General features: G+C 33.2%; 1 protein-coding gene across 13 annotated transcripts in view; it reads left to right on the top strand.

Moving 5' to 3' along the window:
• The window catches only part of NBEA (neurobeachin), a 677938-nt gene that overhangs the window by 306746 nt on the left and 347913 nt on the right, over positions 1-23279 (top strand). For all 13 annotated transcript variants that reach the window (XM_047723145.1, XM_047723148.1, XM_047723152.1 and 10 more), the window contains one exon: positions 14920-14981. In XM_047723145.1, coding sequence (XP_047579101.1) covers positions 14920-14981 — 62 coding nt within the window. The remainder of the gene's footprint in view (positions 1-14919; positions 14982-23279) is intronic.

Raw genomic sequence — 23279 nt, forward strand, 5'->3', positions numbered from 1 at the left:
AAGTGCCTGGGGTTAAGGATGTAGAGAGGATTGAGAATAGGTACAAGGGAATTTGTTGGGGTGGCAGGCGGGTTCCTTGTACTGGTGACCACATGGACATATACATTTATCCTAATTCAAAGAGATGTCCATTCAGAATGGTCACATTGTATTTTATGTAAACTACCCTTCAGTAAAGTTGAATTAAAATCATAAAACAACTTAGTTATTGAATATGGGGGATGCATATATATTCTTAATACTTGGAAATGGTAAATGTTCTATGCAAGTCAAGAGAAAGTCTAAAAACATATTCCTTGGTTTCATAAGTCACCTTTGGTTACCCTGGAGACATTGCAGTTGTAGGCACAGATACAGTATTGTAGAATGTGAAAGTGTTTGGAAAAGCTGAACATAGACTAGTCATTGGAAAAATTTAATGATGAGAGAGAAGAGGAAAAATAGAAGTTCATTTGGCTGCATGGAATTTTATTCATGGTGGGGAAATCTAGACCTTTTAGGAGACAGAAGGGAAAAAAATCCTGGAAATGTAAAAATGAAGGTGCTTGATAGGGATAAGAGAAATTAGTGCAGAAAGGATATCAAGATCTAGCCATATCTGAATTAGTTAGGTTCCCTTCTTACAACCTTTCATAGCACAGTGTGCTTTTTCTCTAGAACATGTATCAAAATTATAGTAAGCAACCTATATGTGTATAATTACTTAATAATGTTTCTATCACTTACCAGATCAGACTCCACCAGGTCTTCAGGACCTGCCAGCATACCCTCAAAAACACTTGTGGTTGAATAGCAGATGGTAGAACAAATGAGATTGTTTTCTATAATCAAGTAGATTTCAGTAATTGGTCTTAATAATCGGAGAGAAGGGTATAATTTAGCTTAAGCAAAAAGCAAAAGTTCCTGGATTACCTTATTGCAACATTGTCTGGAGGACTTTATGAGTGATTGTGACCAATTTTTAATATTGCACAGGAAATAATATATTTCAGTATAATGCTTGAAGTTTTATCTGTATTCTTTATCTTGATACTGCTTTATGTCCAACTATACTCTTAAAACAGAAGTAAAATAATGGTACAAAATGCACAAAAATACGTTATGGATGACATGTCGGTCAGGTTTAAACCTGATGAAGAAACCAGGGACAGAAAAGTACCTATTTGTTCATAACTACTTTTGAAAACTACGGAGAGGCAGGGGCATTGACTTTGCCAAATACACCTATTCTGCAGAAACAAACAAAAAATTAGATCCTAGTCATCCTTGGAAGAATTTTGAACAGGGAGGGACAAAATCAAATATGACTAAGAAATAATCTATCAAATTTCTGAAGGCTAAAAGAACAAAAAGATTTTATTGGAAAAAGTGCTGCTTAAATAAAGGTCTAATGTGAACAAGGAAATATTTAAAAAGCACAGTTGAAAGAGTTTCAACTCAGATATGGCTTCACTTTCCTTATCCAATGATTATTTAATCATTGTGAATTTAAAATGTGCGTATGAATACAATGCAACGTAATTGACCACTTCAGGTGCAAAGTAATCCTTGCTGAAACAATTACCAGCCTTTACTGGCCCATCATAAAACCAAAGTACTTAAGGGCTACAAGTTAAAGCCCTATGAACTCACAGGAACAGATTCTGTAAATGATTTTTAATCTTTATGCTATCACCAAATACTGCCTTTCAGTTTTCCCACTTTTCCTTCTTATTTTCAAGTTATGGAATGAAATAGAAAACTAATGCCTAAATAACTGACCAAGAACCCACTTTCCCGCATCATTTCCTTTCCACTATCATGCACCTACTTCCCCTTGTTCCCAGGTTAGCCCAGGAAGACATGAAGGACTTAGAACCATGGGTAGTCAAGCCTCAAAGAACTGTTTGTATCCTTTATTGTGGGAGTCAAAGCCTTTTTTCAATAAGGGGCCAAAAATAAATAATTTGTGGCCATACAGTCTGTCACAAGTTCTCAGTTTTGCCATTGTAGTGAGGAAGTTGCCACACATAATATGTAAAGGGATGAACTTGGCTTTAACTTATTAAAATTTTATTTATGAACAGTGAAATTGAATGTTATATAAATTTAAGTGTCATGAAGTATTTTTATTCTCTTTTATTCTCCAAACATTTCAAAATGTAAAAACCATGCTTAGCTTGTGGCCCATATAAAAATAGGAGGTAGTTCACCTTTAGTGATGTTCAGACTGCAGACTGTGACCCATTATTGGTATGGTGTAATCAGTAAAGGATACCCTGATGGTATTTTTAATGGCATATCATTACGTAATATAACACACAGTGAGTGGAAGTGTTTCATGAAACATTTCTTTCAGTTATATGTACTCAATCATGAAGTAAAATGTATTCCTTTGGTTGTAATTTTTCCAAGCTTCAAAATAATTTACTGTTCACCAGCAAAGAGTTTTTGTGTCAAGGAGGTAAGTGTCTTAGCTGAGGTTTACATAGCAGTTTAGATTGTCGGCTAAAACTAGATCTTCACATTTTCAGTCCAGAGCTGCTTTGGCTTAATTAAAAACTAGATTCAGCTGAAAGGATTCTGTAATGCTAATAAAATTGGGTAAACCCAAGTGTGAAAATATTTAGAAGTGTAAGGACCTAACGGGTTTGTTACTTAACATTCAGATAATAATTTGTGTCCACCTGCATGGTGTTTGAAACACCGTACAATCAAAGAGAATACATACAGGCACACTTTTTCCTGGTCCATGATCTCTGCTGTCCACATTTGTTGTTCCTTGTCTCTATTTTCTGATAGGTCAGGTGCAGGGCATGTCACCCTTGACCATCAGTCTCCAGTCTGTCCTTCTCAGATATCAAAACACAATTTCCCACATTACAGATGCCCCTTAATTAGCTGGAGTAGCTGCAATTCAGGTGGACCCTGGATCCCAAGAAAAATAAGGTCTTTCTTTCTTTCTTTTTTTTAAAGATTTTATTTATTCATTTGACACAGAGAGAGAAAGACCACAAGTAGACAGAAAGGCAGGCAGAGAGAGGGGGGAAGCTGGCTCCCTGCTGAGCAGGGAGCCCAATGCTGGCTTCAGTCCCAGGACCCTGAGACCATGACCTGAGCCAAAGGCAGAGGCCCAACCCACTGAGCCACACGGGCGCTCAAAAAATAAGGTCTTTCTACAGTAATTTTCCCCAGGAACCTCCTCATTGACCAAGTGACCACCTTTGTTTTCCTGTAACTGTTTCCTAGACCTTACCTCATTCAATCTAGTATGCTTCTAACTAAATGGACCACATTTCACTATGTTTCTCAGAAATTGTAGCATTTCATAATTTACTGTTTCAAGCCCATTATTGCAAAAGACAGTAAGATATTGACTTCTTCTGTAATGTTTCTAGTATACAGTAATGCAAACCAAGATTATGTACGTTTTGCCATACATGGTTAGATTTTGATCAATTTTATGTTTTTGTTTAGTTTTTTTTGTTTGTTTCAGTTATTTCTAAGCCAGTAAGTGTGTAGAGCTGTTGCCTCTGTGACGTTTTCTAGAAGACTAAGCTTTTCCCCTTGTGTCTCCTTCAAAGCTATTTTCCTGTATAGCTTCTTTGATTTCACTGCTTTTTTTGTATATACACTGCCCCTCCATATAATATCAGCACTTTTAATCTGTTTTTCCTTGGTATCCAGCTAACAGAATTTACTAGATTGGATATAAAGTAGAGTCTAATGTGTGTAATGGAATCCATGAAAGCTATAGGTTAGACTCGTGACCAGTTTTAGCTGCCTGAGGATGATTGTCTCCATTTTCTCCTGCATATGGAAGGAGATGCATAATTTACATGCTATTATCCATTCCTAAAATGTGGTTCTCCCCATACTCAATAGGCTTACTCTCCTAACACTAAACCCAACCAAAGATAGTTTTCTTTAAGGATATTATTTTAACTTTGAAACTAATTACTTAAAAAGTCTATACAGGGGGCACCTGGGTGGCTCAGTGGGTTAAGGCTTCTGCCTTTGGCTCGGGTCATGATCCCAGGGTCCTGGGATTGAGCCCTACATCGGGGTCTCTGCTCAGCAGGGACCCTGCTTCCTCCTCTCTCTCTCTCTCTCTGCCTGCCTCTCTGCCTACTTGTGATCTCTATCTGTCAAATAAATAAATAAAATCTTTTTTTAAAAAGTCTATAGAGGTCATTTCAGCAGCTGTACTTTGCAACATTTAAACTAGAGAATATTCTTGAATGAAACGTTTTCTATTTACATGTTTATTTTGATAGAGAAGGACACATTAGGTCTAGATACACTGACAGGACTAGAGGAATTTGTTCATGTGAATCAGATTCTGTTTTACAAATTGAATAATACTTTTTGTGACTGCTGATCTTGGAATGATCTCTGAGTCTTTTTTTTTTAAGAAATTGATAACTGCACATTATTTTAAGCTAAATATTTCCTGTTATTTCTCAATTCCACTATTTTTTGTAATTACTGTAGGAATTACTTTAATGACATTATTTCTCTTGCCTTCTATGTTAACATCTTATAATGATTCTAAGATAACTCTTGGTCTCTTCACATTAAATTGATTTGTTTATCTGCTTGCAACATAGGCTTCTCAAACAAATGGCTGTTTCATATTTTTGTTTGGCATATAGTAAGCATACAGTATCAAATCAATGAATGTCATTAATTCTTGGAAATTACTAGCTCTTCCCTTTTTGACAGATTTTTTGTTGTTATTTATTTGATTCCATTTTGTTGATTTCCCCATCTGTACTGTTTCAAAAGATAATTGCTATTTATAATCTATTATTTCAGGAAGACTTAGAGAAATAACAGCACCATTTACTTTAAGTTTATGAGTAGGTCTAATATTTTATACTTCAAGTGTTATTTTTTAAGTACAAAGCAATCCCCATGCTGATTTCCGTACTGCCATCATTATTGGATTATATTCTGTGACTATATAATTTGACTCCAAGATATCTTTCTGAATTATGGATAGGTGTGAGTTTGATGTAGGATTTTCTGATATAGACAAAATAATCTTGTTAATTCAGTAATCTGTACTTCTTTGTATAACCAATGGCATGTATTCCCAATAAATATTGCTTAAATGGGATCATATGCTTGTGAATAATTTCTGTAACTTTTGAGAATAGCTTCAATGTTGTAAAATTTGAGGAACTTCCAAGTTCCTCCAAGTTCCAAGAACTTCCTATTTTTTACTAAGAATGAACAAAACTGGACTGGTTACTCAGCTCCTCAATATTTTGCCCTAAGTGCAGAATTTAGTAAAGAAAATCAGCTTTGTTCACATTGAAGAATTTATTGCTTTGGACACAGATAAGGAACTTTGTGAACTTTATTATCCCAGAGTACTTCAACGGTTGTAACCTATATTTATTGATTATTTAATATAAGTGAAGTTCATCTGACTGATCTCTCCTTGAGTCTATCTTAACTTTTCTTTTCCACTGTATGCCATAATCACAATAATTATTAAATGATTTCCTTCTACCAATTACATATCTTAGTTTTTATTTTAAGCTCATGAATGCATTATTAAAAGAAATGCATAGAATTTCCAGTTTGCATCATATTTAAGTATTTGAAAGAAAAAGAGCCAGTGTTTATCTGAACCCCAAAATAAAGAATTTAAAGGTGTATGTTACCACAAAAACTACTTTAAATTTAAACTTGTGAACTTTAAATTATTGAACATATTTACTTGAGAATGTAAATCAATGAAAGTCAAAATTTGGGTAGTTTGGAACTATAACGATACAGATTATACATTTATACACACTTTATTTAAAAGGAGAATCTCATATTTTACAGAATATAAATTGCTTTATTTTTAATATGAAGGCATCAGTTTAGCCATTTTATTTAACTGTAATCATTCATATGATTTAATTGTAACCGTTCCTGTGATTTAATTGTATGACTAACTTGAAATATTTTCTACTCTTTTGAGTATTAGTATTTCTTGAGATGAAATACAGGGTTAAAACACATGTATCATTCTTAATGATTATTTGGGACTAGAGTCTTTTCATGGGTAATGTCAAAATTTGGACAAGACATAGTTTAGTAGTTTTAGAATTTAATTGTGGCTTTTTGGAATATGAAGGTGTGCAGGGAAAGGAGAAGAAAATTGGTGCAAAGAAGTGAGATAGGAATAACAATTGGTTCTATAATTAAATTTAACCCAAAGAGAATTGAGGGATCCAGATGATTTATGATAGTGAAAATGTCTCTTATTTCCCTTACTTCATCCTTTCTCATTGCTGTTGTGATTAAATCAGGAAGTCAAGAAAAGGGCAAGACACTCAGGTCAGTCACTTCTGTAGTGGAAACTTGAGTCTAATACTGTGAATCAAAATGCTTAATGAAAACTTCACAAGTAATTATTTTAAGTTATTTTGAGGCATAGTGCTTTATTGTAATTTTTTTCAGTATAATACTCTCTAGAATCCTTCAAAATATATTATCTTTGTAACTAGGCTCTTAGCTCCTTGTGGTCAAAGACTGTGTCATCTCTGTGCATACAGCAGTGGCTTACTTATAGTTCCGTAAATAAATTATTTAAATGAAAATGTCTCAAGAGATAGCCAACTAAAAACTTAATTAATCCTAAATGATTTGGAAATTGTAAAATTGTAAAAATGAAAAATCATACTTAAATGGAGGATGCAAACAGAAGTTTAAAGTCATATGGAAACAAAAAAAAGGATGACATTGGACATTAGGAATTTTCCAGAATATTTCCCATGATACAACATTTTGATGGTCTAGCACATACTTTCTAAAGCATAAGTAACAAAAGAGTAAATTTGTGGCAGTGTTTTATATTTAATAGGTGTTAACAATGCCATTAGAATATTCTCTTCATCTCAGCTCATGTTATAATCACTAATAAATATTTATGTATTAACCATCACTGTATCTTCATTTTTTAATTATAATCTATCATTGTGTGGAAGAATTATCTATGAGTTTTAGGAACTTCAGCCCTATCATTATGCAAACATTCTTAGCAGAAGCAATACTGTAAAAAAAGGAAAAAAAAATCCACAATCTGTTAAGTTACTAGGCTGTATCAACACAATAACAACAACAAAAATTAGAATTGATTTAAATAAATCTGTCAAAATGATTATTTGGATATTGTGTAACTACAGTTACAATTAATTTTATATCTGATCAATCTACACACTCTAAATTTACAGTTTAAAAGCACTTAGACAACCATTCCCATGTGGAAATAGATTTTTAGTTCTGTGTATATGGAATTTCCTTGGGGAAAGGTACAATATCAAATTGCTTCGAAATTATAATTAATATTAATATTAATTTGTGAATCTTTGAAAATATTTCATGTGAGAGTATACTGATTTCTCACTTTTAAAAAGCTGTCACGTTTTTAAAATTTTAATAAATGCCTATGATGCCTTATTCAAAAGTTAGAGCCATATGTGTCTTGTAATATAGAGAAGCTGGGACCCAAGAAAGGTAATAGGTGTTATTATGTGTTAATAATGTGTTAATATGTGTTATTTCATAGCATCTTCAGAGGATTATGTAGTAGTTTGTTAGTCAAACACATTAATATGTCTTCAGTAATACATAGATACATTCACACTTAGTGGAATAAAGATTATAAAGAGCTTCATATTAGGTGAAATGTTGCTTGATAATTGAGTTTGTGACAGTTTTTTGAGAAAGCTTTTGTTTTTCCAGAGCTTTTTGGATTTGAAATTATAAAGCATCATAGATATATATTTAAAATAATTTCCCCTGCAGTTTTAAAATTCTGTAGGTGCATATGTGAGTATGTGTGCATATGTATGTGTTCTCTCTCTTCTCACACAGAGATGTACACACATGCACATGTACCCACACACCTTGCAATAATAGTTTTTGTGGAAAACAGATTCATTGGTTTTATGTGTTGTGTGACTGCTTTTGCGCCTACAATGGCAGAGTTGAGTAGTTGTGACAGAAACTTACTGGCCACCAAAGCCAAAATATTTAATCTGTGCCTTTACAGAAAATGTTTGCTGACCCCTGATAGGTGTGATATGTCCAGGGACTTCAGTTTTGTTCCTATTCCAAAGACATTAAGACTGCCATAAGTTGGTGATAACTGAGTTCTTAACAAATGAGTAAATCAGTGAATGAATGAACTCTCACTGACTTTACAGTATTTTGAGGCTTTTTTTTTCATTTAAACTTTATAATCTAAGTATAAAAACAAGCTGTAATGATTTAATGACACTTAAGCTTTTTCTTAGAAAATGAACTTAATGTTATTTTAGTTTCTGTAAGGTAATATAATTGTTTCCATTTGTAATGCAGTTTTAAATTAAAATCTCTGTAGGCAAATGTTGAAATATTATATTACTAATATTACCATGCACATATTAATATTAGTTGTAACAATAATAATTAATATTCAGACCATTATTATTTCAAAGGATGCTTAATAGTGATTTTGTTGTTACTGTTGTTTTAAATGAGAAAGCCACACAAAATAATTGGTTTGGTAATTCTTTACGTTTTGACCTTAGTAAGTTCAGATGACTTAAACAATAAAACCAAAAGTACTCTTTTACATACAGGAGCATACAGAGTGATGACATAAGGAAACGAATTGCATATTGCAGATAAAAAAGTAAAAGGCTGGTAAAAAACAAAGGAAATTGTTATTATACTGATAGAGATATGTAAGTATTGCAGAAATAAAAAAAGATAGGCTATTTTATGGTTATGCACTGTATTTTAGAATGCTTTGTAACACAATGCAAAAACTACATAGAACAGAGAATTTCAAAGAAATTACCAGCTAGCCATACACCACTGACACTAAAGCAATGAAACCTAGTGAGCTTGTATAATTCCTTTCAAGGTCAATGGTTCTAATTCAACATTTATTACTAAGGTGAAACTATTTCAGTACCACTTAATCTCTACTAATTTTGGAATTTAAGAAAGTAAAAATCATCAGAAAGTTATTTAAAAAGTAAGTAGTCCTGGAAAGACTTGGTTTTTAAAATACAAATTACCAGAACAGTCATGTCTATTTAAAGGAAAACTAATTTGTATATTTTATTCTGAGGAAAAATGGAAAATCTAGATCTTAAAACTATTTGTAGGATTATTACTGGTAGTCTACTAATGGGACTCTTATAAAAACTACACAATTGTATTTTCTTCGACAGCATGCTATCTGTCTGATAGCATGGTTTATATTTATATCTGGTTTATCAGAGTTATAGTATCTAAAAACCAACACTTCTAAAGCTCAACATTAATTTTTGTGCCTGTATTCCTAATTTCATCCAGAATGAAAGTCAGCACTCTCTTTCCACATACCTTCTTCTTCATTTGTTTTATCTAGCTCAGGTAAAGGTGTCATCATTCACATTTGCATTGCTCCTTTACCCTAGAATTTAACCTCATATTCCATTGTCTGAAATACTGTATTGTCTCATTCCAAATGGCTTTCAAATCTTCCTCTATTTGTGTTGCCACTGCCTTCAGCTCAGGCTTTCATTATCTTGACTAGACTTTACAGAAATCCTTCTTCCTATATACTCACAGAAAGGGATCTTTCCAAATAGATGGGATTATGTCTGTCACTTGTTTAGAGTCATTCATTGGCGCCCTGTTGCCAATGGGAAGCCACACCATATATGGCCCTGCCTCCTGTCTCCCTCTCTGTCTTCATTTCCACTCCTTGCCTTTTGTCCTCTCAACAACCCAACATAACATTCCAACCCCATTTTACTCGCTATTTCATGTTTCTTTATACCTCTCATGTTTCTCTCGCCTTGGATGACTTTCCATTCTATCTTTTTTTGCCCAGACATCCAACTGATATATCACATACCCTATAAATTCTCCTCAGCAGAGCTGCTCACTACCTTTCTGTGCTTCTAACACTTTATGATCTCTGTGTATCTCCTAGGATTCTATGTCGTGACTATTTGTTTACAAAATCTGTGCCACTTTCCTCACTTCTTTTTATACTTAGTACCTGACACGGTATTTAGCACATTAGACATTACACTCAATAAATGACTTTTGAAGGAAATGGGTCTTATTCCCCTTGAAAATATGCTTGTTTTTTTTCCCTCAAAATCCAGTTTTTTTTCTCTATCATCAACTACACAGTTACTCAGTGAATGATGGTCTCTAGATTTATTCATTTAATTGACATTTAATGAGAGTGTACTCAGAGCCCTGCCCTAGTCATAGATGTCTGGGGGTCTCCTCTTTTGAAAGAAGGCCCTTGGCTGAAAGAAAATTCTGACACTGCTTAAAAGATGAGTCCCACCTATGGGTGTGATTATTATTCTTTTAAAATATTATTTATTTATTTATAAATTTATTTATCTGAGAGAGAGAGAGAGAGTGTGTGTGTGTGTGTGAGGGGGAAGGGCAGAAGGAGAGGAAAAAAATCCTCAAGCAGACACTCCCTGCTGAGGGTGAGTTGGAAGCTGTGCCAGATCCAAGGGCCCTGGGATCATGACCTGACCAAAACAAAGAGGTTTTCCCTTAACCAACTGGCCACCTTAAGCAACTCAGGCACCCTTATCTATGTGATTTCTTGCTTGGAGTGTGATTTCTTGCTTATCACTGTAAGGCTTCATACCCTTTATTTCCCACTGTGAGGAACATCCTGCTAGAGATGGAATTTCCCTACAATATTTTAAAGCTGAAGGGCTCTTTTAACTTGATCTAATTCTATAGACACACGAAGTCAGATTGACAGATGGACTCAGAAGAATCTGAAAGCTTTGTAGTAAAACAGCATCACTGTACCTTGCAGTCTTCCTTGTATTAAGAAAGATAGCTTTGTCCCAAAGTCAAACTTAAAACTTGCATACTTATCCTGCATTTTAGTGGGGCTTGGTGGGGTTTTGTTTATTTTGTTATTTATGGTGAAGACACATAGTTCTGAAAATAATACTGACTTCTTACCCCTACTAGGGGGGATCCCAAAAGAACTGCCAGTGTTTTGGATGATGGTTTAGTTTATTCAGTTCTATTCATTCTTTGCTTCTTGCATCTGGACCACCTCAAATTTGTTAATTAATCTAATTAATCTTCTCACATGCTTGTATGTTAACCACTCAGTTAGCTGACCTTATCTTTCAACAGTGTAGTTCATAATATATTCAAAAACTCTTACTAGATCGTTTCTTCACTGTCGAATACCTCCTTTACGTACAAACCTTCTTTGCTCACATATGTATTGTCTTTGCTCCAGGTCTTAATTTTATACCAGTAACTTGTGCGGTATAAAGTATTGGATTAGTATTCCTAGTCAGAATATTTATTCTGGTGAATGTGTATTTGCTGGTAAAAATAATCTATTAACTGGCCGATACGTCTAAGTAGATTTTTGATGATGGGGCAAACATGTACAGCTCCTTTGGGGACTTCTTCTCAGTTAACAGCATGGGATAAGTGATCGTGAAATAGGAATACTTAACCTTCGTATAATTTCCTCCATTATATAACTTGCACTAAATTCTTCCCTTTTCAAAAACATAATTTTACTGCTTTTGATCTTTATTTATCTTTGAATTTTATGATAGCCCTCAGTCCTACTTTTATACACTGCCTATATTCTACTCATCCACCCCACAAACAATAAATGTCTTTCACATTTTTTTTTCCCTTCTCCCTCTTTGCTTTTACTAAAGATTGTGTTTTTTGTCCTCATGTCTGACCAACATATGCTACCTTCTCCAAGAAAACTGTCAAATCATCCCAGTTGGAATGAACCATTATGACCTTTCTCATAGAGACATATTGCCATCCTATTCATGTTTAATTATTTATATAGCTCTGCAGCAAACATCAAATGGACATTCAAGTTAGGTTCCTTGAATTTGGGTTCCAATTCTACTACTTAACTGAATGACACCTCTTGGGCTAGTCACTGACTCTTCATTTTTTATCTATCGTATGAGGTAATAATAACTAAATCAAAGAGTTATTAAGAGAATGAAATGAGATAGCATATGTAAAAATGCTTTGTAAATGTTAAAGCTCCAGGTAAATGTTAGATAATCTTAGATTTGATTTAAAACATGGAACACGGGGCGCCTGGGTGGCTCAGTGGGTTAAAGCCTCTGCCTTCGGCTCAGGTTATGATCCTGGGGTCCTGGGATCGAGCCCCGCATCGGGCTCTCTGCTCAGTGGGGAGCCTGCTTCCTCCTCTCTCTCTGACTGCCTGTGATCTCTGTCTGTCAAAAAAATAAAAATAAAGTCTTAAAAAATATAAAATAAAATAAAACATGGAACACATAGGAAGGAGTAGATAATGTCTTATCCATTACTGTAAACTCCTCAGTGCTAACACTATACTTTGCTTATGTGAGTAGCTGCCAAATGAGTTGATTTGATTATGAATTTCTTGCCAGATACAAGAAGGATAAAATCAACCTGTTTGAAATATACACTTATAAAATATTCACCTTATGCTTATATAGCTTAGGTATTTATAGCATCACTAGATAAATGTGGCTTTCTTGAGCTTATGATTTAAGTTTATACAATACCATGTTTATTCCTACATTTTAAACTTTCAAATGTGCGTATATCTTTATTTAGAAAGTGTGCAAGGTTAGAATATCACCAGACATTGCTTGTATTTTTAGTATCGCTAATAAAAAACATTGGAGTTTGGGTATTTGTTTTAGTAATACTTTTGTTAGCACCTAGAAATACTTCCAACCAAAGTGATTGTGTAATACTTGAAGGTTGATAAGTCTTCCAGAACTGCCTCTGCTTATGTTCGCATTGTCAATGGTAGATTATTTTTTTCCTTTTAAGGAGAATCCATTAGTTCATTGTGTTCAAAACTAACTAGACAAAACACACCAGTAAAGGTGCATGGATCTATGGAGTTGAAATCACAATGGCCATACTGTTTGCAAATTGCAGTTTTGCGATCCTATCAATTTGTTGTCATGTCCTTTGAACAAAGCATTGATAGAATATTTGTTTATATTTTCTGTATGATAGAATTTGTAAAGATTATGAACATTCCTGTTACATAGGAGTTTTTTATTTATTTTTTATTTTTTTAAAAGATTTTATGTATTCATTTGACAGAGATCACAAGTAGGCAGAAAGGCAGGCAGAGAGAAAGGGGGGAAGCAGACTCCCCGCTGAGCAGAAAGCCCAATATGGGACTCGATCCCAGGACCCTGAGATCATGACCTGAGCTGAAGGCAGAGGCTTAACCCACTGAGCCACCCAGGCACCCCAGGAGTTTTTTAGAAGTTCATTTTAAAAATCAGGCTGTGAGAAATTAACATAATTGCATGTTTTTCCTAATTTTTACTTTTAAGTTGTTATGTATTAAAAAAATTCTAATACACAGAATAAATATATGGTGATTAATTCTTTATATAGTCATCCCTTATATAACCTATAGTCTAAAATCTAAATTTATATGGAGTACATATCAGAATTATGATTCTTTTGCTATGCATAGTCCTTTGGCCTTTTCCTTAGTTTTTCTTTGTCAGAATTTCAAATAGTTGAGTAACCAACAGGTGATAAATATCCCATTAATCTTTTTGACTCTCTAGTTCCTGAGCATGAGAATTGCTGATCAATTACCGCAATTGTCTCTTAAATGAGCTTTTCACATCTGCCTCTTATTTCATTAGTTAACTGTCTGCCCAAAGATCTGATAAGATGGAATACTAGTGCCTTTTACAGCTTTTTCTGTCATGTGTACAATAAGGATAGGGTTGTTAGCAGAGTGGGCACAAAAGGGTATTTATCCACAACCTACAGTAAATATACATGCTAGAGCCTAGAAGGCATTTGAGACTATTTACTGAAATCACCTTAAGAAGAAAAGAAGAGAAAAACTGGTTTCACTTAAGCTTTCCATTTAGCAACAACTAATATAAGACTATGGCATTTCCTGCTATCCCATGCTTTTACTTATCACTTCTGTCCTCCTTAAAAAGAAAAAACATTAATTTTTTTTTTAAAAAATGAAAAATTTTAAAATCTTTTTTATGTTAGTAAGCGTCATGATTATATACTCTCAACCAGGAATTGTTCTTAATCCTTAGTTACGTCTTCCTCCATTGTTGGCACTTTAAAAAAAACTACCAGTCATGATTGGCTTTCTTATTACAGGTTCTTCAGCAGTCATCCTTTCAATTGGGAAACATCCCGATGAATAATTAATGTTTAAGTTGCTTATAGGAAGAATATTTTCTTATCTGTAGTATGAGTATAATAATAGTATGTAACAGAATAGAAATAAGATTTAAATGACACTATGACTATAAGGCACTTAACACAGTGCCTCGCACACAGTAAGTGATCAATGAGTAGTAGCCGTTATTTGTACAAATTACAACATTTCAAGATTCTATGAACATTGCTTAACATACTAATTGTGTGTGAAATTCATTTCTTAATATTTTGAAAACATTTAACAACTGATAACCTATGGGCACTTATTTATTTGTAAATTATATTAATTTTGTCTTTTGGAAGAAAATTTAGGCAGATCTTCACTGATTATTGCTTCTTTTTTCAGGAGACAATCACATAGCAAATGTCATTGGATTCAAAGTAGCTCTAACAAGCGCACCAATTCCGATAACTACCCTCCATCTTGTTTAAATATAAAAAAATGGCCTTGACCAATAAATAACCCAAGCATGAAGTCAGTTTTTAGTATTTTTTTCTACATCTTCTTGAATATCTGAATGTTTTGAAGTTAATGCCATAAAAAATATGTGTTAGTGAATCTTTCCATTTGTTTTATTTTAGGAATTCTAGTCTGTAGAACGTTTTGTAAGTTAAAATTACATAGTGAAGCAACTTGGAGTGATGGATTTCTACCACTATAATTTCATTTTGTTCAACCTTTCTTTGTTGCAGGCCTCGTTTGTATGAAGTCCAGCACGTCTGTGGTTGAGCTGGTCATGCTGCTGTGTTCTCAGGTAGGACATCTCTTCCACTGGATTACATTAAACTATGGGAGGTGTTTTTTTTTGTCATTTAGTAAGTAGAATGTGTGTGCCTATATATGTGTGTGTTTACATATTTTTAAAACTTACATTTCTTATCCTGCAGATGAACAAAATAATTTAAGATATATTTTTAGATGATAGTACCTTGTAAATATTGATTCAGTCTTCCTCTCCGTTCTTCCGCTCTCTTTAGCTCTTATTCTTTCCCACCTTCCTATCCTTCTATTGTCCTCTATCTGCAAATATATATATATATATATATATATATATATATATATAAACTCTGTTACAGATCTTTTGATACCCTTCTTTACATTCCACCGTTTAAAAATGGTACCATAGAATTTATAATTCTGACATTTATTTTTAAGTGTTTTCTTCCATTTGATTACAGATAATGAAAGCAAAGTCTTTTTCATGCAATAGCCCTAGTATAAAATACAGCTCATTAGTGAGTGGTCTTTTATACAATACCTTGTTGCTTTCTTTTTTTGATGTAATGTGTACATTTCAGTGTACATTCTAAAAATATACTTATGCTATTTATCTTTAATAATCAGATTTAAAAACAGAATTTGTAGTTATTGGGTTTTTTTCTTCTTAGCAGTTATAAGAAACTATATATATATATATAGATATATATATATATATAACATTTTTCTGATAACTAAAATTAGGGACCTAGTGGCCTTTTTTCTTACCAGCTCTGCCAAGTCTCCTAATGATCCTAATTTTCATATAAGTATTAAATATTTTGTAATGTGAAAATAAGAAAGGTTATGTATGTTTACAGTAAGTAGTTATTACATTTATTCCTAGCTTCCTCAGTAGCAAAATACATCTAAACTCTTTCTAGTTACTGACCTTGAGTTCTGCCCAAAGCCACAGCTAACTCCCAAATAAACAATATGGCTTTAACTGATCCTTTAAAATATTAGCAAACACAAAGCAACCGAAACTTACCTATTGATTTCCAGTCTTCGGTTTACTTTCTTCAAGAATATATTCATAGAGAAACCATTAGGTCCATTCCTTCCTTTTCAGCCAGGAAAAATATGAAGAATATTAATAAGGAAGAAGTTAAAGAAAACAGCATTCCTGGCAGGAGTTCATCTGCAGGGCATTTGAAAATTGTTTCCTAATGCCGGAGTCCTGAGTTCAAGAGACATTCTGAGAGCTCTGTTCAGACCTTTTAAGTTCTTGATGATGCACATTTATTTAAAAAAAACAAAAAAGCTTTTGTGGGGGAAAAAAAGGTAGCTTAAAATTCCTTCTTCTTTAGCTCAGGGTTTTACTGCAGTTCAGAGAAATAAAGAAGAATGTAGCATTAGGGTCTAGTGTCTTTGATGGCCTCATCATCTAATCATAGGTTTAACATTACTCATTTGCTGGCTCCAGGAATTCCTGCCATTAAGGGCCCTAGAGATGAAACTTTGCCTCAGATATTGATTGAAAGGAAGAGTGAGAAATTTAAGCACTCTATGCAGTGCACTTTCTTTCAGTGTTTCAGCAAAGCAATATTATAAACATGTCTCTTGGTTTGATTTTTAAGTTGAATTTTTTAAATAATTCAGAGTGTATTTAAATATTTCAGGTGGTTAATGGATTAAATATACCTCATTTAAGTGACTACAAAATATATGTTTGTAAAGGTTTCCAATTGTTTTGCTATTTTGTTAAACTGAAGTGTTGCTTTCCACAAAATATTTTTAAAGAAACAAATGAGTAGTAATTTCCTTTAATATAGTTCAAGTGGGAGGACTTTATTATTCTGCTATGAAATTAGCTTATAACATGATCTTTGACAATTGTTAATTATTCCATGGATGTATAACATCTTGGTTTTAAGGGCCCACAAAAAAATAGACATGCCTTTAAAATTTCTTGACATAATCTGTCATTTTTCTCTACTACTCAAATTCAAGATGATATATATTCTGTTTTCATCCATTAGCAGGACAACCATAGCAGTAGCAGACTTCTGATAACGAAAACTAAATACAGTTAATGATGCTAAGGCGCTTGCCTGGCATGGCGCTCTCCAAAGCCTGGTTCTCTTCTACAGGCCTTAATGTGTCTCTTGGACGATGGAGCCGATCCCTGGAGAGTTAGCAAAGTTTGTAGGGCTGTCTGTGCCAAGGCAGAAGGCAATCCTGAGCAATCTTTAAAGCTACAGAGTTCTGAGTTGTCCTTTTGTTTTGCCTTACAGTCAGGTTTTTGTAAACATTTACAGCTCTGTGTTATGATTTATTGTAATATTTTGATTATATTATGTTATTACAATTCCAATGCAAATGGAATTTTCCAGTTTATTTATTTGCTTAAAATGTGCTTTTCTTTTTCCAAATTTAAATAAGCTATTGAAGGATAGAATTTTGCATGGAAACACTATGTAGCTAAGGGTTGAAAAGAAAAAAAAATGCAACATTTTTCTTAATATTTGTTTTTCTTTCATTTGCTGCAACACATTAGATGCTTTTATTTTTATGCTTTTCATTTTGGAAATTTCATGTTGAACAACTGTTATTAAGGATATCAGTTTTTCTTTCCTTCTTATCTGAGCTCCTGAATAAACTTACTATCGCCACTGGTTTGTGTGCAAAATATGGTCTAAATTTACATGAGATCATATTACAAGTGTCTGAAGGTACTTGTCAAGGATAATTCAGTTCATATGGACAGCCTTTTAAACTCCAAGGGACATGCCATCCAGTCTACCCCCCAGTGGAATTTTAGGTCTCTGTAGAGAACATATTTTAAGTTTAAGGAGCTATTAGCATTATCATTATATCACATTTATTGCTCCAGAAATACCCAAAATACTTTTTACTGTATTTTGGATACTTTTTTTTCCTTGCAGATCTTATGACAAAAGAGTAAATTTTAAGAATTAACTATTAATTCTTCTTCCCTTTCAATTTATATTAAAATTGTCCTTAGTATCTTTTAAAAAAAAAAAATGGTTTCTTGTCATCTGGAAGTAAAATGAACAGAAGTAAATTAAAATAAGCAAAATAATCAATATATACTGTTTTAACAAAATCATTGCTTAATCAGTTAAGTGCAATTTTTCCTACATAGTTCTTCAGTATATCATGGGTCTGATACTGTGTTCTGTCAACCTTCTTTTTTTCTTTTTTTATGTTTTGCAATCAGATTTGGTTGAGGTGCTTTATGTTATTCTATATGTGTACCTTATTTTTCCATTACATTATTCTGAGTGTATTATGGTCTTTGATGAATAGCAGATTTAGTTTTCAAGTAAACTTTTTTAGGTACTATAATGGTTTCTAATTATTTCCAGATTTTTTTTTTTTTTAGGAAGTCTCCATCAGAAGTACTCCAGGAAAAATTGAGTGATGTTATCCCGTAGGATTTCTTTAAGTTTTCCTAAGTAAAGCTTAGCAGATGTCACTTGGATTTTTCTGTGCCTTATCTGTCAATAGAAAATGTTTTATAAATTGAGAAACTTTTATGTAAAAATAATGTCTCCCAGTATTCAGACTTTCTGACTTGAAGTACTGATTAAGCAAAATGTATGCTTAATAAATCATTTTTATTCTCATTAGAAACCCCCAAATGTATAAGTAATATAAAATAGAAGTCAGCCTTGCAAGTGTCTTCAGGATTTGTGTATGAAGTTACCAACATGAATTATTTTGTGGTTTTATTTGCCTTTATTTTTTTCGAACTATTTCGTATACTTAAGTAAAAAGGACTTTAGGGACTGTACTGATGTAATCAAGGCTCTGACCCAGGACTTCTAAAAACACAGCACTTACAAAAGAACCACAACTGAAGAATAGTCTTCCTTTTCCAAATGATTTGGCCTTTGAACTTTGAAATTTTTCATTTTTTCTCCAAATTGATACAGTTTATTCAGATGGTACAAAGCAAAAAGACATACTTTCCTTCTAACTATAATAAACTGGAGAGGGTGGTTAAAAAAATATATAGATGAGCTGAATATGGAGACCTAGTAAAGCATATTTGTCCATGAGTATTGAAAAAAATTTGGGTGTGTATAATAAGATTTTAAGTGTAAGAAAACTAGAGGTAGACTAGATTTTTTTTAAGGTATCTTTGGAAATATGAACTCCTAGTTGTCTGATGAAATTATGTCACAGTTATTTAGTTAGTGACTGCCTTTAGTATTAGCATTGTGATGGTTACTGAAGATTTATTGGTAATGTTCTTCCATTTCTAAAAGGAGTCTGGTATTATCTGTGAAACTTCCCTGTTACATAGCTGAATTTGAAATCAATGACAATAAAATATTGTGACATGATATTTTGAGTTGAATATAATCAAATACTACATATGGTTCAGAAAATTGGCCCCGTGAAGCAATAGTAAGACTTTTGTGGGAAGCTTTATTGAGATAGAAGAAAGATAGATCTGTTGCAGCCAATGGACTTTCTACACACCATAAGCAAGGAAGGAGATTCAGGCCAGGGACACTGACAAAAGTCTGGTGAGCAACAGACTTATGACATGCTTAGAGTAATAAAGCACACCATAAATTAAGTAACCATATAATATATCTATTTGGGTTTAATTTGTGATGTAGGGAGTTAACTCTTTTCCAGGCAGTATATGTAACAATGTTTCCACAAGGGTACTTTTTTTTTTTTTTTTTTGCAATTTTATTTATTTGTTTGAGAGAGTGAGAGAGAGAGAGAGAGAGAGCGCACAAGCAGGAATGAGGGATAAAGGAGAGAGAGAAGCAGGCTCCCAGCTGAGCAGGAAGCCCCACATAGGGCTTGATCCCAGGACTTTGGGATCATGACCTGAGCTGAATGCTCAGGCTTAACTGACTGAGCCACCCAGGAGTCTCATCCTCAAGGGTATTTTTTAATATAAAATATTGTAGTGTGTTAATAGCATAGAATTGAGGCTGAGAAATTGAGAAATTTCTAACTTGTGATTAGCATTGGGTAGTTCCTGGTTTGCTTTCACAAGTTCTGCCTCTCCTTTTAGAAGGGATAAAGCCACGGTTTCATTCCTGAATATCTAATAAGTCCCTGCCTTTTTCTCTGGACAGCGCCTGACCTGAACTTTTATCTCTGGTATAATGTCATCTCACATTAGGCACAAATGCCTCACATGAGGCATTTAAAGTTTTTGGAATTGTTATGAATATATCGGTTGTAATATGTCTTAAATATAAACAGAAGTATAACAGGAAATTGAAAATATAATGATGTATAAAGATTACTGTCGACTTGGGTTATAATAAAATTATTAGAACATTAGCATTATTAGAAAATATATAGTAAAAATATAGACATTTTGAAGGAAAAAGAAAGACCACATAAGTATGAAATAATCAGAAAATTTCATGGTATATATCTTGGGGACAATGCCTACTGCACAATTGCAACAGGAGGACAGACTCAACTACCTGTTATTTACCCAACTATTTATGGCATCCCTCAATGAAAATTTAATCAAAGATTTAAAGAACATACAAATCAAATTACTTTTGATTATTTTCATGTATTTCATTATTGATTTCTTTTATTTCAACTCCTAGAGAAGTTAGGAGGTATAATAAATTTTGAGTTAATCACTTTTATATGATAAAATATTTATTTTCTAAGCTACCTGTACTATATGTGATACTCAAACATGATATCTCATCCTTGTATATTAATTAATTCATATCCAACCCAAATTGTAAGTGGAAGAAAAATAATGACTGAACAGAAGTTCTGAGCTCATCTGTATGCATATAGTAAAATATGAGAAATAATAGTCCTTTTCTCATGTCTGAATTCTTACAATTTTACTAAAATCAAGACTAAAAGAAATCAGTAAACCTTGGCCACCTGTAGAATAATCCTTAAGAGCTATAATTTTTGTTGGAAAGGAGGGAGAAGGTAGCATATTCTGAGGTAAACCCATTTCCTTGGGTCACTGATAGACCACCTCCCTAATCCAAAACCCCTTCCCATACTTTGCCACAATATCCACCCCTTTGCTTTCTTTCTGGTTATTTTGGCATGTTTGTTTTTCCCCATGTCTATTTTTCTATGTTTACATTATATAAATTCTTCAGGCATATTAATATTACCACAACTTTGAAAAATAACAAAAACAATGTGTGTGCATTTCACAGCCCCTACCATTATTATACATTCTCTTGCTTTTTGGTGGTGTTTTTTGTTTTGTTTTGTTTTGTTACTTTCGTCCTGTGTATATTTCAACATACTTTATTTTTTTTTATTTTTTTTTAAAGATTTTTTATTTATTTATTTGACAGACAGAAATCACAAGTAGGCAGAGAGGCAGGCAGAGAGAGAGAGGGAGAAGCAGGCTTCCCGCTGAGGAGAGAGCCCGATGCGGGGCTCGATCCCAGGACCCTGGGATCATGACCTGAGCCGAAGGCAGAGGCTTTAACCCACTGAGCCACCCAGGCGCCCCATCAACATACTTTATTTTTAAAGGCTATTATGTGATAAGTAATTTTTGGTGTCCTCTTTTTCTTCCACTGTTTAAGTAAGTATAGACTCATGGTAAATTGCAAAAATAGTACATAGAGGTTCATGTGCCCTTCCCACAGCATTATTTTACTATTTTGCTATTACATGCATTCATTTGTGTGTATATAGATCAAAGCAAGTTCATTCTTTATATTGATGTAACTACTACCATTATCAAAATATAAAATTGCTATTATTACCTTGTATCTTCCATTTATTTCTAAACTCTTTTCTTTCATAAAGCTTTTCTCATTTGTGTTATGTGGTTCTAATCACTCCATCATTCCCCTTAGCATTTGAAGTAAGTATATTTAGATAGTAAATATAGGTACTTGTTTACATGTTTTAACTGGATGCTTTATATGTGATACAGGCATGATTGTTTTTATCCATTTAATTGGAAATCCCTTTAGGAAAAACATCGTGTCCAACATTTCTTCTCTTTTGGAAACATTCCATTCAGCCAGTAGAGGAAATTAGTTACATATAGTGTCATCAGTATACTTAATATTTATGGAGAGTATTTTAAATAACCGAATATCTGTTTCAAACTATGCAAAAAGAAAGACTTCCTAAGGATGTTACAGAGCCTTAAAGGTTACTTTATGGATGTTATCCATATCAGTTACACTGCAAATTTATACTATAACAAAGTTCATTGTATTTTTCCATTCACCATTATGTCACCCACACCTAGCAGATGGTCCAACACATAGTATATGTATTATTACTTATTAAGCTAATGCATGACTAAAGAGAAAACACAGTCCCCAGGATGATTTGATATATATACTTATATTGTGCTAAAACATACATAACATAAAATGTGCTTTTTAATCATTTTTAAGCATGCAATTAAATGGCATTAACTATATTCACAGTGCTGTTTAGCCATTACCATTATTTGTGTCCAAGAATTTTCAATTCCCCAAACAATAACTCTGTACCCACTATGCAGCAATTCCCCATATCTCATTCCCCCAGATTCTGGTACCTCTAATCTATTTTTTATATCGTTGATTTCCCTATTCTCGATATTTTATATAAGTGGAATTATATTTGTCCTTTTGTGTCTAGTTTATTTCACTCACTGTAATATTTTCAAGGTTCATCCATGTTGTAACATGCATCGGAACTTCATTTTTTGATGGTTGAAAGATGTTCCCTTCTATGTATAGTACCTACATTTTGATGGATACATGGGTTGTTTACCCCTTCTTACTGTTGTGAATAATGCTGCTGTATTAGCATTGGTGTCCGAGTATCTCTTTGAGTTCCTATTTTCACTTCTTTTAAACATATACCTAGGAGTAGAATTGCTGAGGTATTGTGATAATTCTGTTTCACTTTTTGAGATACTCCCAGTTTTCCATGATGGCTGCACATTTTATACTTCCATGAGGAATGAACAAGGGTTCCAATATTTCTATATCTGCTCCAGCTCTTATTATTTTCTCTTTTTTGTTGTTGTTGTTTTAATATGTTGTTTTGTTTAATTATCATCATCCTGGTGAGGGGAAAGTGGTACTTCATGTGGTTTTTATTTTAATTTCCCTAATGACTAATGATGTTGAGCATCTTTGCATGCATCTATTGGCAAATTTTGTATCCCCTTTGGAGGGGATGTCTATTCACATCCATTTCCATTTTCTAATTGAGTTTGGTTTTCTTTTTTCTTTGTTGGGTTTTATGTGTTTTTTATTCTGGATATAAAATCTTTATCAAGTCTATGATTTGCAAATATTTCTCCTCTTCTCTAGGTTATTTTCATTGTCTTGATAGT

This window comes from Lutra lutra, chromosome 3 (genome assembly GCF_902655055.1).
Source record: "Lutra lutra chromosome 3, mLutLut1.2, whole genome shotgun sequence".
NCBI lineage: Eukaryota > Metazoa > Chordata > Mammalia > Carnivora > Mustelidae > Lutra > Lutra lutra.